This window comes from Pogona vitticeps, chromosome 12, assembly GCF_051106095.1.
Source record: "Pogona vitticeps strain Pit_001003342236 chromosome 12, PviZW2.1, whole genome shotgun sequence".
NCBI classification, from domain to species: Eukaryota; Metazoa; Chordata; class Lepidosauria; order Squamata; family Agamidae; genus Pogona; species Pogona vitticeps.
The window spans coordinates 11,789,055-11,805,834 of NC_135794.1; the positions used below are offsets into that span (position 1 = coordinate 11,789,055).

General features: G+C 46.3%; 1 protein-coding gene across 2 annotated transcripts in view; it reads right to left on the bottom strand.

Moving 5' to 3' along the window:
- The window catches only part of RASGRF1 (Ras protein specific guanine nucleotide releasing factor 1), a 194,477-nt gene that overhangs the window by 86,140 nt on the left and 91,557 nt on the right, over window positions 1–16,780 (bottom strand). For both annotated transcript variants that reach the window (XM_072982190.2, XM_072982189.2), the window contains exons 2-3: window positions 10,809–10,915; window positions 7,179–7,326 (exon numbers count right to left, since the gene is read on the bottom strand). In XM_072982190.2, coding sequence (XP_072838291.2) covers window positions 7,179–7,292 — 114 coding nt within the window. In that variant the 5' untranslated portion in view covers window positions 7,293–7,326; window positions 10,809–10,915. The remainder of the gene's footprint in view (window positions 1–7,178; window positions 7,327–10,808; window positions 10,916–16,780) is intronic.

A 16,780-nucleotide genomic window follows, 5' to 3' on the forward strand; every position in this document is an offset into this window, starting at 1 on the left:
GTTTGAGCTATCAGGACTCTTCTGTCCCACATACCCTTCTAGAATCTTCTCTACCTTTCCCTTGTTTTGCTATTTTCCTCACTGCAATTGCCAGTTTTGTGGCTGAAAAAGGAGTCTAGTTCAACTCAGCCACATGAGGAGGTTAAAAAAAATCAGAATTAGATCATATCAAAAATAACTCATACTGCAAACTACCTCACACAACAGAAGTAGCAGCCTGGTGTCATGTCATCTAGCCCCAACCCCACCTTCCCTTTTAGTTAAGCACTGCTGTTCTAAGGAGATGTCGTTTTATACCATATGTGCAGCTTCTTCCTAGTTGTGATCAGTCTGGAAGTAGAAATCTAGAGTAGAAAGTCCTATCGGGAGCCCACTTTCTTCCTTGCACAACCTGAAAATATGTAATCGTCAGGTACTTTTTTTCATTTAGGCCCACCAAGGCTAGTGAATTATTTCTATTCAAAGGAAAGTGTAAAGTAGGGTATATGGTGCTGCATTTTGGTCCACTCCTTCCCATCATTGGTGTGTCAAGAGAACACTCCTTCTCCCTGTATAACCTCCACCAGAAAGAATGCCCCATCCTACACTCATCAGCAAAGTGCAGCAGCTTAAAAAAAAGGGAGGAGGGAGAAAAAATAAGTAAACTTTGAAGGTGGTTGGTCCCCAAGCTTGAAAATTCGCAGGTCTCCTTTCTGTTGTCTACCACGTTGTGTAGGTTTTGTGGTGCCATGTCCTCCTTAGTTATAACAGTTTGTGTGTTCCCATTCAAGTGAATATGATGGATCAAATATTGCAGTCCACTGGCTATATAGCAGAGTGAATTGAGTATCCAGAACCAGAGGCTGGCAGATAGAGAGAAAAGCCATCCTGTGTGGTCTTGGGGGGGTCTTCCCTTGTAGTTCCAGGGTACCCCCAGAGGAAAGGAATGGGCAATTACCTGTGAGTACTTTATACCTAGAAAAGGGTTGCCCTTCATCAGAATCAACTTGATGGCACATATATTATTGTTAAATACCACAAAGAATGCAGATTTGGAGCGGGCCAGAAAGACCTGGCAAAGCCCGGTAGGAGCAGGGTACATTCATGGGAGTCAAACTGGCACCCAAACCGAATTGGGAGACTCAAGCACTGCACTAGTTGATACTATTATGGTTACACCATTCATACGCTAATGTTGGGGACTGTAGGCTGAAACTTGGGAACTGCCCCTTACTTGTGATTTTCACAGCGGAAGGAAGGAAGGCCAGGTACTGCAAGAAGGCAGGTAACGGGGCATTTGCAGCCTTGTGTCTTCTGAAATCCCTGCTCTGATCTGTAACTTGCACATATATGGCAAAACGTGAACTCCAGGGGGAGGCAGGTCCTAGGGGACATTTCCATGGCTCCAAGACTGTACACACACCTTGCAGTGAAACCTGTAAAGACCAGAAGTCACTGACAGTTTGGGTGGAAAATACTTTTGGCTGGGAGCAGGACTGGGTATTTTTGTTTTGTTTCACCATGACAAGTTGTTGGAAGGCCTCACACCTTGTTTTGGAAGAGAACCATGCCTTCTATTTGGAGTTAGAGTTTGGCATCACCTGGGGCTCCTTGATTTGTCTCTTTCCTTGCCTGCAGGTACAAAGAGAACCCTACCTGCAGAAACAGTGCCTCCGCCGTGTGCAAAGCGTGGCGCTACGTGTGCACTTTGCATCACGCTTGGTGTCGCAGGAGGAACATAAGAACCTCAGAAGAGCCCTGCTGGATCCTGCCAAGGGCCCATCTCAGGTCCAGCTTCCTGTCTCTCACTGTGGCCCCACCAGATGCCTCTGGGAGCCCACGAGAGACCTGTCTCCTGATACCCCTCCCCTCCATCTGCCATTTGGAAGTCTCTTCCTTTTAAGCCTGGGAATTGTACATCCCCATCTCTGTGCAGCAGCAGGTGAGACCTGGGGGGACGGGGGTGTAGGGAGGTGGACTCTGTCTTCCTCACCAGGTGCCACATCCCTCAGTTTTCCAAATTTGAATGTGTGTATTTGGAAATGGGAGCCTGGAACAGAATAGGGATTCTGTTGGTGAACCGCCCACCCTGCTCTTCAAGAGTCTCCTTTCCTGAGCTAGCGGAGCTGGTCTTGAGGGTGGTGTTGAAATCTCCTAGGCGAGTTGTGCTGGGGGACTTCAACATCCATGCCGATGCATCTTTGTTAGGAGTGGCTCAGGACTTCATGTCCTCCATGATGACCATGGGTCTGACCCAAATCTGCTCCCACTCATGATGTAGGGCACACTTTAGACCTGGTCTTCTGTACCGGGTGTTGGTGATCTGATGTGGAGGAGCTCTCTGTACAGTAGTTCCGTTGTCATGGACAGATCATCACCTGGTGGGGCTTAGACTCGCTGGAACTCAGAGCCTCTGCAGGGGTGGGAGACCAATTAAGATAATCCACCACCAGGAAGCTGATGGATCCAAATGCTTTCCTGACGGCTCTTGGGGAGTTTCCTGTTGCCTTGGCAGGTGATGCTGTCGAAGCCCTGGTTGATCACTGGAATGGGGAAATGCCCGGGACTGTTGACACAGTTGCTCCTAAGCGTTCCCTCCCATGAAGTAGAGCCAAACTGGCCTCCTGGGGAGCTAGTGGTGGTGAAGGAACTGGGATGGAGACTAGAGTGACGATGGCGGAAAACTTGGGAGTGAATCTGACCGAACACAGGCTAGAGCCCATCGGAAGGCCTATTCTGTGGCAGTGGCGGTGGCAGCAAAGAAGTCTTTCTTTGCTGCCACCATTGCATCTGCACAGAGTTGCCTGGCTGACCTCTTCCAAGTGGTCAGCGGCCTTCCCACAGGAAGACAGGGTTGACCGCTTGGTAGCTGGCTGTGAAAAATGTACACAGCACTTGGCAGGCAAAGTTGCTCAGATACACTCTGGCTTGGATTCTGTTGTTAATACAGATCCTGTAGATCCAACTATGGATCCTGCTTGTCCGATGTTGATGGAAAAATTTCAGTTTTTGCAGCCTGATGACGGGGACAGGACCCTCGGAGAGGTGAAGGTTACCACTTGCCTGCTAGACCCTTGCCCGTCCTGGCTTATAAAAGCTGCCAAAGAGGGACTGGCCAAGTGGGTCCAGGAGATACTGAAGGCCTCCTTGCAGCAGGGAAGCGACCCAGCATGCTTAAAGGAGGCAGCAGTAGCAGTAATATTGGAAAAACCCTCCTTGGACCCCACAGTGCTGGCCAGTCTCTAATATCCCATTCTTGGGCAAGGTGCCAGAGTGGATTGTGGTTTCTCAACTCCAGGGGTACCTGAATTATCTAGATCAGGGGTCTTAAACATGCGGCCCGGGAGCCATTTGCGGCCCGCTGGATGATAGTTTGTGGCCCCCACCTTGCCTGCCCCCCCGAAGTGCCCACGTATCCTCTGCTGTCAAGAGTAAAAAAAGCCTCACCTCGCTCGCCAGCTCTCTCCCAAGACAGCGCCGCTTGCACCCTCCATCCGGAACTGCAGCCTGCCAGCCAGCTCGCCTGTCTGCCGGCTGGCAGGCTGCAGTTCCGGATGGAGGGTGCAAGAGGTGCTGTCTTGGGGGAGAGCTGGCGAGCGAGGCGCGCTGCTGGCCCTTTCCCCCAAGCACCCAAGCTGCCGCCGAGCGATTCCTGAGAGCGGAGCTCGCTCCCAGCCCATCCTCGAAGAGCGCCTCCAAGCCACCAACAGCAGCTCTGCCGCCTCTTCCAGGAAAGTGGCTCTCTGGCTCTTTTTCTCTCTCGGCGCCCCCAGCACCAGCCCGGCCAGCAGCCGCCTCAACGCCTGGCAGAGCTTCCTCCTCCTCCTGTTCGTCCTGCTTCAGCCGCCTCAGCTCTGAAGGTTGCCTGGGCTTGCTTCGCAACGTTTGCTCCTCTGTCATGGTGGGGGTAGCTGCTGCTAAGTGGCCTTTTTTTTGAGGGGGGCCCTCAGAGGAAGGTTACCGGACCTCCGTGTGTGTGTGCATGTGCGTGCACCTGTGGGGGCCCCACCCCGTTCTGTTTAATTTTGCAGGTACTGATGGGGGCTTTTCTCCTTTGGCAAGGCGATTCTGTGAGGGTTTTTAAGAAAAATTTATGTTGTGCCCTCCTCTCTCTCCCCCCCCCCCGCTAGGTGGTCACCGACACTCCCTCCCTTCTCCACTTCTTCGTCCTGCTGGTGGTGGTGCTGGTGGTGGTAGTGAAGAAGGAGCTGGAGGGGGTCATGGCTGGTGACGAGGGCTTGCGCGACCCTCCTCCTCCTCGGAGCCCCAGCCAGGCTAAGGAAACTCTTGGGCGGCTTCCTCAGGCTCTTGCTCCACTTTGCAGAAAATCTGATGTGGCCCAGCCTCACCCAGACTCTACCCCCAGGTAAATTGAGTTTGAGACCCCTGATCTAGATCCATTTCAATCTAGCTTCAGTCCTTGCTATGGGAGAAAAACTGCTTTGGTCACCTTGGTAGAGGATCTATGCTGAGAACTGGACATAGGGAGTGTGTCCCTGTTGGTTCTACTGGACCTCTCAGCAGCTTCCGATACCATCGACCATGGTATCCTTTTGGGCCATCTTTCCCAGATGGGACTCGGGGGCACTGTTTTACTGTGGCTACGGTCCTTCCTGGAGGGGAGAACTCAGAGGGTGGTGATGGGGGACTCTTGTCCAACACACCCTGGCCGTTGGCCTGTGGGGTCCCTTAGAGTTCTATCGTGTCCCTTATGCTATTTAATATCTATATGAAACCATTGGGAGAGGCTGCCTGGAGTTTTCGAGTTCAGTGTCACCAGTACACGGATGACACTCAACTCTATTTCTCTTTTCCATCTAATTCCTCAGTGCCAGATGTCAGTCATGGACTGGATGAGGACAAATAAACTGAAACGTAATCCAGACTAGGCAGAAGGGCTCCTGGTCAGTCCAAAACTAGCTCAAGGAATAGGGTTGCAGCCTGTGGTGGATGGGGTGACACTCCCTCTGAAAACACAGGCCTGCCGCCTGGGATTGTTCCTCGATTCAACTCGGGGCTTGGATGCCCAGGTTTCAGCATTGGCCACGAGTGCCTTTGCACTGCTAAAACTAGTGTGTCAGCTGTGCCTCTTTCTTGGGAGGTCTGATGTGTCCACAGGGATACATGTCCTAGTTACATCTTGGCTGGATTACTGCAGCACGCTGGATGTGGGGCTGCCTTTGGAAAGTATTCAGAAACTCAAAAAGGTCCAAAAGTCAGATTGCTAACTGGGGTGGGTTACAGGGAACACACAAGTCCCCTGTTACAGCAGCTCCACTGGCTGCTGATCCATTTCTGGGCGCAATTCAAAGTGCTAGTTTTAACCTATAATAAAGCCCTAAATGGCCTGGCTCCAAGCTATCTCAAAGACCATGTCTCCCATAATAAGCCGGCTCTGGTATTAAGATCATCAGGAAAGACCTTTCTCATGGTCCCACCACCCTCACAGGTGTGCTTGGGGAGACAGCCTTCTCTGTGGCTGCTCCCAGACTTTGGAACTCCCTCCCACAGGAGACCAGGCTGGCCTCATCTTTCTTGTCCTTTTACAAGCAGGCAAAGACCTTTCTCTACAGGCAGGCTTTCTCTTAATGACTGGTGGTCCGAGAAGGGTTTTAAATGGATTGTTGTGTTCTGTTGTTTTAAATGTGTTTTAATATTGATTTTATTTATCATTTTAATATAGTATTTGTTTAATCTTTTTGAATTTATTTATTTATCGAATTTGTACCCTGCACCATCTGGCAAACAGGCCACTCTTGGGCAGCTAACGACAGTATTAAAACATGATAAAAATAAATACATTGATAAAAGCCAAAGAGGGTAAATTACAACAGATGGCAATAAAGGTGGTAAAAAAGGGTGATGGAGAAGATGACAAAAAGGATGGTAAAAAGGGAGGGCAAGATCCTAGTGCTCTGGGAAAGCCTGGCAGAAGAGCCAGGTCTTCAGTGCTCTTTTGAATCCATCCAGCGATGGTGCCAGGCGGATCTCAATGAGCAGGTTGTTCCATAGGCGGCCGGGGGGGGGGGACTGCCAAGAAGTCCAGATTTCTTGTTCTTTCCCTCTGGGCCTTCTTTAGGGTCAAAGTCCTCAACCACCTTGCCTGTGAGGAATTGGTATTACAGACAGATCTGGCTGGGTTCAGGCGTTCCGATAGGTACCAAGGTCTTTGGTACCTATCAGGGCTGTGAATGTTATCATAAGTCAATGCAGAAACCAACCAGTAGCCAATGAAGGACAGCCAGAGTGGAGGAGATGTGCTGGAATTTCTTTACCCCAGTTATTAATCTGGCTGCCAAATTTTGGACCAGTTGAAGTATCTGCATCAGCCTCAAGGGTAGCCCCATGTAGAGAGCACTGCACTAGTCTATTATTGAGATTACAAGGGCATGAATCAGCATCGTGAGTGCCCCCACGTCTAGATAGGGATGCAGCTGGGCAATCCTCCGAAGATGGAAATGGGCTGCCTGGACCACAGATGCCACCTGGGTTTCCATGGTGAGATCCGGGTCCAGGCATATACAAATATTTGTATAGTTACTGTTTTTAGATTTTAAATGCTACTTTTTAATAATGTAAGCTGCTTTGGGTTCTTTTAAGGAGAAAAGTGGGATAAAAATATTTTAAATAAATAAAAATAAATAAATTCTGTTGGTGCAGTTCTTCTGTTTTTCTCTTTTTCTGAAAACCATCAAAACATTTTTGAAAAATAAGAGGGAGGCTTCAGAGGGCACAAAATGGCTCACAAGCTACATCATTCCTCCCCCAGTCCTTGTCCAACTGCCAGACAGATGGTTTGTGACAAAAAAATATCGTAGTCCTTTGTCATCAAAGATCAGAAGCATCAAGTCAAGACATTCAGGTGCATTATGTTTCCCAGAGAAACCACAATGGTCAAAAAGTTCAGACTCTACATACATTGGCATGCCCATGACATTGTTGTGTGAGACCGAAAAATGTTTCCATTTCATCCACGCAGCCACAACCCATTCCGTTCCAGAATAAGCCTCCCTCTACCTTCTTCTTCCTCTGCATAATGCAAATGTAAACCTTCTGCTGGCAGTGCTTCTCTATCTAGCCCAGAGGAATGTGACCTATTTCTCCTGAATGGCAGGAGGCATCCAGGACAACGGGCCTTTTGATTGACCAGAGCTTTACCCTTTGGATCAGCGGCATGTTTGTGGGCCAGACCCCATTACCTCAGATTTCAGACGTTCTGTCTCTATTTCTCCATCTTCAATTTGTTGCCGAAGTTGCTTGGCAACTGTTTTCTCTGTTTCCACAATCTGAAGCAAATGGAGGTATTTCTGCATTAAGGCTTCATGCTCTGTAGCAAGAGTCCTGTAGCTGTTACAGAGATAAAGAGTCCAGTTTCAGTATTTCCCAAAGGCTGGATATTTACTGCACTCCTAGTAATAAAGTTCCACTGTTGATCTAGAATTTCTCTCCTTTATGTAGTATGCTGAGCTTTGCTTAGAGACTGTTGTAGTTTCACATCAACATGGAACTATGCATTTTAATGTTCATAATAACTGAGGAGGCGCTGGTCAGAAAGATCTCAGGTGACTGGCAGGCCTTGGAAAGGTAAACAGACAGAAGGACAAAGTGCCTGCCTGGAAGCATCTGTAGGCAGGCAATGCTGCTGGGCTAAATCTGCATACAAGCTGGAATTTGTTGCCTCCGTATTTGTGATTTCCAACTATAAAACTTCAATGATTTTACTGTGACACTTTGCCACAATTGCCTTCACAGCAGTCTTATCAAACCAAGAAAAGATGAGTTCTTAATCTGGACAATCTAGTGAGTATCCTACCGAGCAAGAATTATATAAGAATTCTACCCCATCTTATTCCACCCGGACCTCTTGTGGGACAGGTGGAGTAAGATCAGAGCACAGAATAATGCAAATCTATTCCAGGTTTGATGCAGAGTGGTCTGCACGCTATATATTTAGACGCTAAGGCCAAATCCTGCGACGGGGAGGGGTGGGGAGGTGCATAAGGGCACTCATTAGGGCAGCCACTTGCCCAGCAGCCAAAAAGGATGACATTTTTCACAAAAAGGGGGGCATATTGCATTAAATTTGCATATGCTAAATTAAATTGATATATGCATATATCATCACAATTAGCCATTATTACTATAATTTAAGTGAAATGCACTGCTGCTTAACATGCTGCACAAGACTGTGAAAGGTAGCCACCTTGGGGTACAGTGTTGAGAGAAAGATGTAATATAAATCAAGTAAATAAATAAGGCATAGTGTTTAACAGCTCTCTGAAATGCCCTGTGCTATTTTCTGCAACTTACTGCAAATGAATATCTTTATCTTCATCTACTAATTTTTAATAAGCTGCAGAATATATACGGTATATATAAATTAAACAGAAGGCATACAGTATTTACATATAAAATAAGCAGAAGTCACTGTAGTTTTGTTGAAACATCTAGTCAGGCAATATTTTTTTTTCAGAACAAGGGTCTGAACAGTGTTTTTGGAATGTCCATTCCCGGGATCTGAATCGGAAGATCATACAGAATTGGGATGCCATGCCATAGCCTCCCTGCCATACATCAATAATCATATCAGCATGTGCGGTTTTTGTCTTTTCTTACAAAATGACCTCCCTCCAAACTATTTTACTTTAAAAAAATAGGAAAGGGCAACCAAAGCCTCTACTTGCCTTGCTCAGCCAGGGAAACTCACTGGGGTGCATGTGTAGGTTGGCTGCCCACACATCATCAAAAAAGAAGCCATGCACCACCAAAAAGGAGGGCAGTTCTTCACACGAGGGACTACGGCCACCCTGGCCATCAGGCAAGTGTTCCACTCTGCCTTTGGCTTGTAATATTTTTGTGTTGTCAACTGTGCAGTCAGGTGTACCGTCATAGCCTGTATCTATCAAGTGTGACAACCTGCCAACAAGGCAGGATAATCTGAGCAATTGCATCAGCTGTTGTCAGTTACATAAGGCTTGTGATTGGAGGAAGCTATGTCTCCTGACTTGAGGCATCTAAGCCTCCTGATTGAAGGAAGCCTGTTTGCAGAGGCAAGGTATGGGCCATTTTGTTCTCTCCTCAGCTTACTTCCATGTACAGTCGAGCGCCGCCTTACGATTGCCCCGCATTACAATGAAACTGCATTATGATGACGTTTTTGCGATCGCTTTTGCGATCGCAAAACAATGGTCTGAATAGGGGTTTTTCACTTTATGATGATCCGTTCCCTGCTTTGGGAACGGATTCTTCGCAAAACGACAATTTTAGAACAGCTGATTGGCGGTTTCAAAATGGCCGGCAGGTACATAAAATGGCCCCCCGCTGTTTTCTGGGACGGATTCCTCGCTGCACAGGCACCAAAAATGGCTGCCCTATGGAGGATCTTCGCTGGACGGTGAGTTTACAGCCCATTGGAACGCACTGAAGGGGTTTCAATGGGTTTTTTTCACTTTACAATGTTTTTGCTTAATGGCGAATTTCCTGGAACGGATTATCGCCGTTAAGTGAGGCACCACTGTACAATGATTGGTCTAAAGATGTCTTCAGGCCAGCATTCTGCTTCCAGATTCTCCAGCCAGGTGCCTATGGATTAAACCACAAGCAAGAGGTATGCTCACATTTCCTTCCACACTGGCTGTGAGACCAATGTGGAAGGCAATGCGAGCAGACCTGCTGCTCTGGATAGCCATGTCAAGCTCGGGTGACAAGTAGCCACTGACAGCTTTGTCCGGAAGATAAGCTAATACTGCAATCTCGAACACCCTCAGTAGGAAGCAAGTCCCACTGAATTCACTTCTACATAAACACACTTAAGACTGAGCTGTAGCTTGAACCGATTGAATCCAGTTCTCCTTCTCACTGTGCTTGTCAAAAAAAAAATGCATATTGTGGATTACAAAAATTATGGAAGTCTTCCAACAGCCAGACTGCGCTTGTGAGTCAGGAGGGGGAATATCCTCTTGCTTTAATTTTTTGAGAAAAATAGAGTCATTCCAGGAAAACAAATGAGAAGGAGAATAAAATTAATATGTAAATGTCAAGGTTGAATTCTTATCTCTGATTGTAGCAACAGGCAGCCTCCCAAGCACGCCATGTAAATTCTTTGCAGCATCCTCTCAGCCGCCAAAGCCTGCTGAGCAACTGTTCCAGTCTGGAAAATTCCAGCGAGGTGCATCGCTCCCACACTCTAGGTGAAGGCTGGCGTGCTGCAAACAAGCTTTCTAATATCTGCCCCAAACAAAGCAGAATTTGGTCACAAAGGTAAATCTATCCATTGTGCATGGTATTTGCTCATTTTACGTTGCTTCTGGTTTTTGTACCAACTCCAGGAAGAAGACTGGTCTGTGCAGAACACAAAATCCTGCCTCCTACTGAACACCTTGAATTTTTCTCAGAGCCCCCTCTGGCTTCTAGTCTTTCCAAGCATTGACTACACAAGTACACCGTGTATTTCTGGAGCATTATATTTTGGGTCTTCTGCACCTTTGTGGTGCATTTTTACAAACACAGAGATGGGAGTTGCACTTCCCACTGAAGACAGATCAAAGAAAACATTTTATTTCATCCATGCTTTGAGGCCTAAGGAGCCCTCCCCAGGGAGGGAAGCTCAGAGATAAGGCCCCCTGCCATTCTGTCTCCCCTCCTGTTCTGCTTCTCCTTAAAGACTGCTTTCCTGGCTTCTGCCGGTGGAATCAGCATTTCCCACTTTTGCCTTTTGCACCAGACACCTCCCCCAGAACATCTAGGCCAGCTTTTCCCAGGATCAATACTCCAAGAAACTGGGACCTGCCAGGGATTGAGCAGGGAGTGGTGGTATTAGAAGGCATTACCTTGCATGGCTAATGGCTGCCACCCATTCATCACAATCCTTTTCATCCTCTGTTCTTAGCTCCAATGTTTTCTGGTTTTCATGGTTGAAGTTAACAGTGAAATAATGCTGTTTAAAAACACACAGAGAGAGATAATATGTTATTTATGATTTTCTGATTTAGGACATTCCGTTTATTTCAATGCAAATATGCCTCATTGTCATAAATTAATTCAAGTTTTGCTACGGTTCAGGTGAGAAGTGAGAAAGTTAACTCAATCATTAGAAATTTGTCCCAGGAAAAATGCATGGAATCCATTTCTATGTAAGAAAAGCATGACAACAATTATGAATTGGAGGTAGTTCTGTTGCATAACATACATCACACAAACACACATGTGGTTCAGACTGAGCTAGACTGGATGGAACTGATAGGTCTCTTGTTACTTGGTCCTAAACTCAGCCTGTGTACAGTGATGGTGACAGCACTGAAATATAGAAGAAATTCAGCCTCTCTTTCACCAGCCCAAACAGCTATCATGTGTGGGAAACTCCTGCTTAAAGGTTGTAGCTGCATTCTGTTCCAGTGACGTGCATACACTCCTGGCAGGAAGCGGTAGCTGCCAGCAGGCGGGGTAACCTCTTATTCTGCCCTTTCGCTTAGAGGTAGAGCATAAGATCAAAGAGTTATTTCAGCCAATCCTAGTTACGATTAGGTAACTAGTATCCTATCCGTCTCTCTCACAACATACAGTACTATGTAACTCATGCTAAGTTAATAAAAAGAGCTCTCAGGGCGTTGCCTTTAGGCTCTGCTGGTTCAGACATCCATGCTGTCGACTCCTTTGTTCTAAGGCAATTAGCTTTCCTTTGTTTAGGGATCACCCATAATCATGGTTGTACAGGAGTAAGTCGTCTGGATTCTGCTAGTAGGGCCATGGGGACGGCAGGTACTTGATCTGGTCTGGACGGACAGAGAAGAACTGGTCAATAAGGTAGAAATAGTGTGAGCTTGGGGTGATAATTACCATATATTCTTGTGACTGTTGTACTGAGAAAATTAATTTCAATAAGTTTGCATATATATTGGGCAATGGTCAGAAATACTAAAAACAAAGGGAGTCTATAATGGATGGCAGCGTCTTAAAGATGAGATACAAAAGTCACAATTACAAATAATTCCTATGAGAAAGAAAAGTAGGCAACATCTAAGGAAAATGGGGTGACTGCATAAGGGTATTTCAGATGAGCTAAGATTTAAACAAGAAAGTGCCAAAACAGGACTGCAGTTGAACGTTAAGAAGGCAAAAATCATGACTACAGAAGAACTACTACACAATTTTTAGATTGGCAAGAAAGAACATGAAATAGTGGACAACTTTGTATACTTTGGTTCAATCATCAATCCAAATGGAGACTGTAGCCATGAAATCAGAAGACTGAGGCTTGGAAGGACACCAATGAAGGAATCAGAAAATATAATCAAGTGTAATGATGTATCTATGGAAACCAAGACCAAGATCCTCTACACTCTTGTATTTCTGATCATTATGTATGGGTATGAAAACTGGACAGTTAAGAAAGCTGACAGGAAAAAAATGATTCTTTTGAAATGTGGTGCTGGACGAGAGCTTTGTAGATACTCTGAACTGTCAAAAAGGAAAACATGTGGGTCCCACAGCAAATCAACCCTAAACTATCCCTGGAGGTAAACATGTTGAACCCGAGGCTGACTCTCTAAAGCAGTGGTTCCCAACTTCCTTTGAGTTGTGACCTCCTTTCATAATAGCCAAGTAACCTGTGACCCCCTGCCATATTTGCATAAATAGGCTGTTGCTGTTTTTGTTCCACAACATGGCAGTACTATTGACACCTAAGACTCTGTGGCCACCAGTTTCAAACCTGAGGAGGGAACAGGCTGGGGGAGATTAAATATTGGGAGAAGAGAAGACAAAGGACTTCAAAGATGGGCCAAGGGATGGAAGGACAACACAGTAACTGGGGAGTGAGTCAAAACCTTCACGCAGAGAGTATCTGACACAGAAACCAACACAACGTTTTCCTTGCACCTGCTGTAGAAGAGGTGGGCAGATTGTTTTTGTGCCCCCCCCACCTGGTTCCCCCCCCCTTCTTTTTCCTTTTCTTCCCCTTCTTTAGGCTCTCTGGAAATAATGTGTCATAGTTAAAATCCCTTTCTTATAGAAGTGGCAGCGATTATATCTTTGTGTTGGCATTTCTCTTTTTGTAAAAATAGGTCCAATCATCCCTTTTCAGAAAGCAGAGGCTTCTTTCTCCTCCAAAGGGCCTGCTTCTTGTACAAATACATACACACTAACTTCAATGTCCCGCTCTGAAAGGTCAATGTCCCGCTCTGAAATTATTTGACATGGGCTTCAATACATGTAACGTGACCCACAACCCTTCAGGAAACACCTTGTGACCCCCTTCACAACCCCAGGTTGTAGAACACTGCTATAAGGGGACTCACAGGATTGATTTTACAAGAGCTGAGCAGGGTTGTTGAGGACAAGACATTGTTAAGATCTCTCATTCATTAGATGGCCATAAGTTGGAGGTGACCAGAGGGCGCATAACAACAGGCAAGATTTAAAGGACTAGGAGAACAAGTAGATCACCAAGGAAGAGGACAAATAAGCACCCAGTGTTTGTGGAGAGGAGGTTAGGAAAGCTAACGCTCAAAATGGGCTAAGGTGTGCAAGACAGGTTAAAAGCAACCAAAACATATGCTTTCAAAAACTGTAAGCTCACAGCATGGAGAGGACAGGTAAATACCAATGAATGGCAAAAAGAAGAGGCTGAACTGCAAAGCACCTACAGTGGTGCCCCGCATAGCGACGATAATCCGTTCCGGAAAAATCGTCGCTATCCAGATTCGTCGCTATGCGAAATAAAAAAGCCCATAGGAATGCATTAAAATGCATTTAATGTGTTCCTATTGGCTTAAAAACTCACCTTATGCGAAAATCCTCCATAGAGGCGGCCATTTTCGGTGCCTCTAAAGCGAGGCAACACAGCAGGCGGCCATTTTGGAACCGCCGATCAGCAAAAGCGATCGCAAAATCCACATCGCTATGCGGATTTGTCGTTAAACGGGGCGCTCGTTAAGCGAGGCACCACTGTATTTGCTTCCACCTTCTCCCTAGAGGAAATCAGCATTCAACATAGTGCAGACAAAATAAAGCAGGGATGAAGAGGGTCTGCTGTCCAAGGTAGGTAAAGCAGTGGTATTGGAATGTATAGCTACTTTAAATGAAGCTGCACTTCAACTTTAGATGAACTGCATCCAAAGGTACTGCAGAAACTTGCAGATGTAATCCTGGAGAATTCTGGAAGAACAGAATCATAGAATAATGGAGGTGGAAAAAGCCCATGAGGCCCTGAAGTCCAATCCCTTGCTCAATACAGGAATCTAGATCAGAGTAGGTGATTTAGGTGAAGTCCTTGAAGACTGGAGACAAGCAAAGGTTGTCCCCATCTTCAAAGAGGGAAGAAAATATAATCCAGGCAACCTGTTGTTGTACAAACTGATTTTTCCTATGAAGCTTTATTTTTCTAATAAAAATTTTTATCTTAAAAACCTTGTTGAGGACTGGTCCCTTGAACAGCAAAGGTATAACTAATCCCAGTAAGTGGAAGGGCCAAAAGTTTGCTACTATTCAGAGTCCTACCTCACTGAGCTGTTGTGAGTTCTAAGGAATCACAAAGCCCAGGTGCCTGTGTTTACTGAGTACTAAGTAAGTGCAAGGTGTTCTTTTTAGGTCAGACCTGTTCAAAGGGGTTTATGCTACACACTGCTGGTGCTTGAAGGACCCAACCCTGTACAGAGAAGTCTCCAGAGAGGCCGGGAGACTCTCTGGCCAACTTGCCCATTGATCCTTTAGGGCAGTGGTCCCCAACCTTGGGCCTCCAGATGTTCCTGGACTTCAACTCCCAGAAATCCTGGCCAGCAGAGATGGTGGTGAAGGCTTCTGGGAGTGGTAGTCCAAGATCCAAGTGGAGATCAGACCAAACAAACAAAATAAATTTCAAGAAGGGTATAAAGTCTGAGACAGGAAAAATCAGACACACATATAAGATTGGTGGCAACAGGCCTGGCAGCAGCACATGTATAAGATCTGGGGATTTTAGTAAACCACGAGCTGAACATGAGTCAAGGGTGTGGCATGGTGGCGGTGGGATATACATGTAATGTCAGGCTGCCTCAACAGACGCATGCTACCTCGATTAAGGAAAGCAACGGGGCCGCTTTCTATTGCTCTCACGCAGAGAAAAAAAAGCATTAGAAGAACTTCTTGGTAGTAAGAGGTGTTTGACAGTGTCAATTGAAAGTCCATTGAATGGACTGCCTTGGAACGTGGTGGATTTTGCTCTACTTGAGTCATGGTTCAGGTAGAATAATGAAGTTGGAAGGAGCCTATAAGGCCATTGAGTCTAGCCTCCTGCTCCATGGATATCTGCCAGGTGGTTGTCTAAATTTCTCCCGAATCCCTCCAGTGTTGGAGCACTCACCACCACCTCTCGAAGTCATTGGTTCCACTGTCTTACTGCTCTAATAGTTTGGGAATTTTTCCTGATTTTCAATCAAAATCTGGCTTCCTATAACTTCTTGCCTGTCCTGCACTCTGGGATGATCGAGAACAGATCCTTCCCCTCCTCTGAATGACAGCTTGCAAGTATTTGAAAAGTGTTATCCTATCACCCTTCTGTCTTCCTTTCTCAAGGCTAAACATGCCCAATTCTTTCAGTCTTTCCTCATAGGGCTTGGTTTCCAACCTCCTGATCATCCTTGTCACCCTCTTCTGAACTTGTTCCAATTCGTCAGCATCCTTCCTGAAGTGTGCTGTCCGGAACTGGACACAGAACTCAAGAGGACGCCTAATTAGTGCCGAATAGAAGGAAACTAGTAAGTACCGCACAAGAGTTGGAGATGATAATTCTGTTAATGCGGCCTAAAGTTAGGTGGTCAAATATCAGGAGTGCTTTATTTGTTGGTTTCCTGATTTGCCAGGGGTCAGACTCGATTACCTTTGGGGTCCCTTCTACTCCTCCAACTCTACAATTCTATGATTCCAGCTTTAGTCAAATTGTTTGGTCACCTTTCATGCTTGACACACCAATATGCTATTTTAGAGGGGAGGGGAAGAAATGCTTTGATTTGGGTGGCAGAAACTGGTCTTGCAGAAGCAAGAATTATAGCAGAGGAATCTGCTTTTGATGTCAGCATATCTTCTGACCTTGCCAATCTGATTTTGAACAAATTGGCTCGGCCAGTCAGTTTGTGTTCCACTGGCTCTGTGGCAAGGCTGTGCTGCCCTTGCTGTGGGCCATTCACTGCGGACAGGAGAATAATTTACAGGGGAAAAATAGTGGCATATTCCTCAGTCTTCTGGAATGCAGGCTGCTTAAGGTTCCAGCTTTGAGTGCTTGCTGCTTGGAGATATCAGGCTGACTTGGACAAGAGCAGAACATGGATGGGGATGCAGGCTATTTTTAGCTTCCTGTGGCATTTACGGTATTTGTGTTAATTTTCATCAGGGAGGCTTCCAGCCCAGCAAAAGAGTTTTTGCAGTTCATCTGCTCTCCTTCCCTGCAGTCTCCTAGGAAACAAGTAATGTTCTGTAAGGCCAGAGACTGAACTGAGTAACTTGGGAAACAAACAAGGAAACAGGGAGCACCATTCATTCTGCCTCTAGCTCCCACCCTCACCAGAACATCCTGGAGAGCAGTGCTCAGAAAAAGGCAGGCAGGGCATTGTGTGCCACGGAGTTTGGGGCTCCCGACAGTGCCCAGCAGCAGATGCTGCAGAGGTGCATCATTCAAATCAATGGTATGCCAAAGTCCCTCCTGCTGGCTCACCTCCTTCCTAATATAGCCAGTAGTTCTGACCCTGTTGCTGGCCCCAACACTGCTGGCTCCACTGTAAGCACAAGGTGCTAGGAAAGTTGCACTTATATGGGTTTGTTGTGGCAAGAC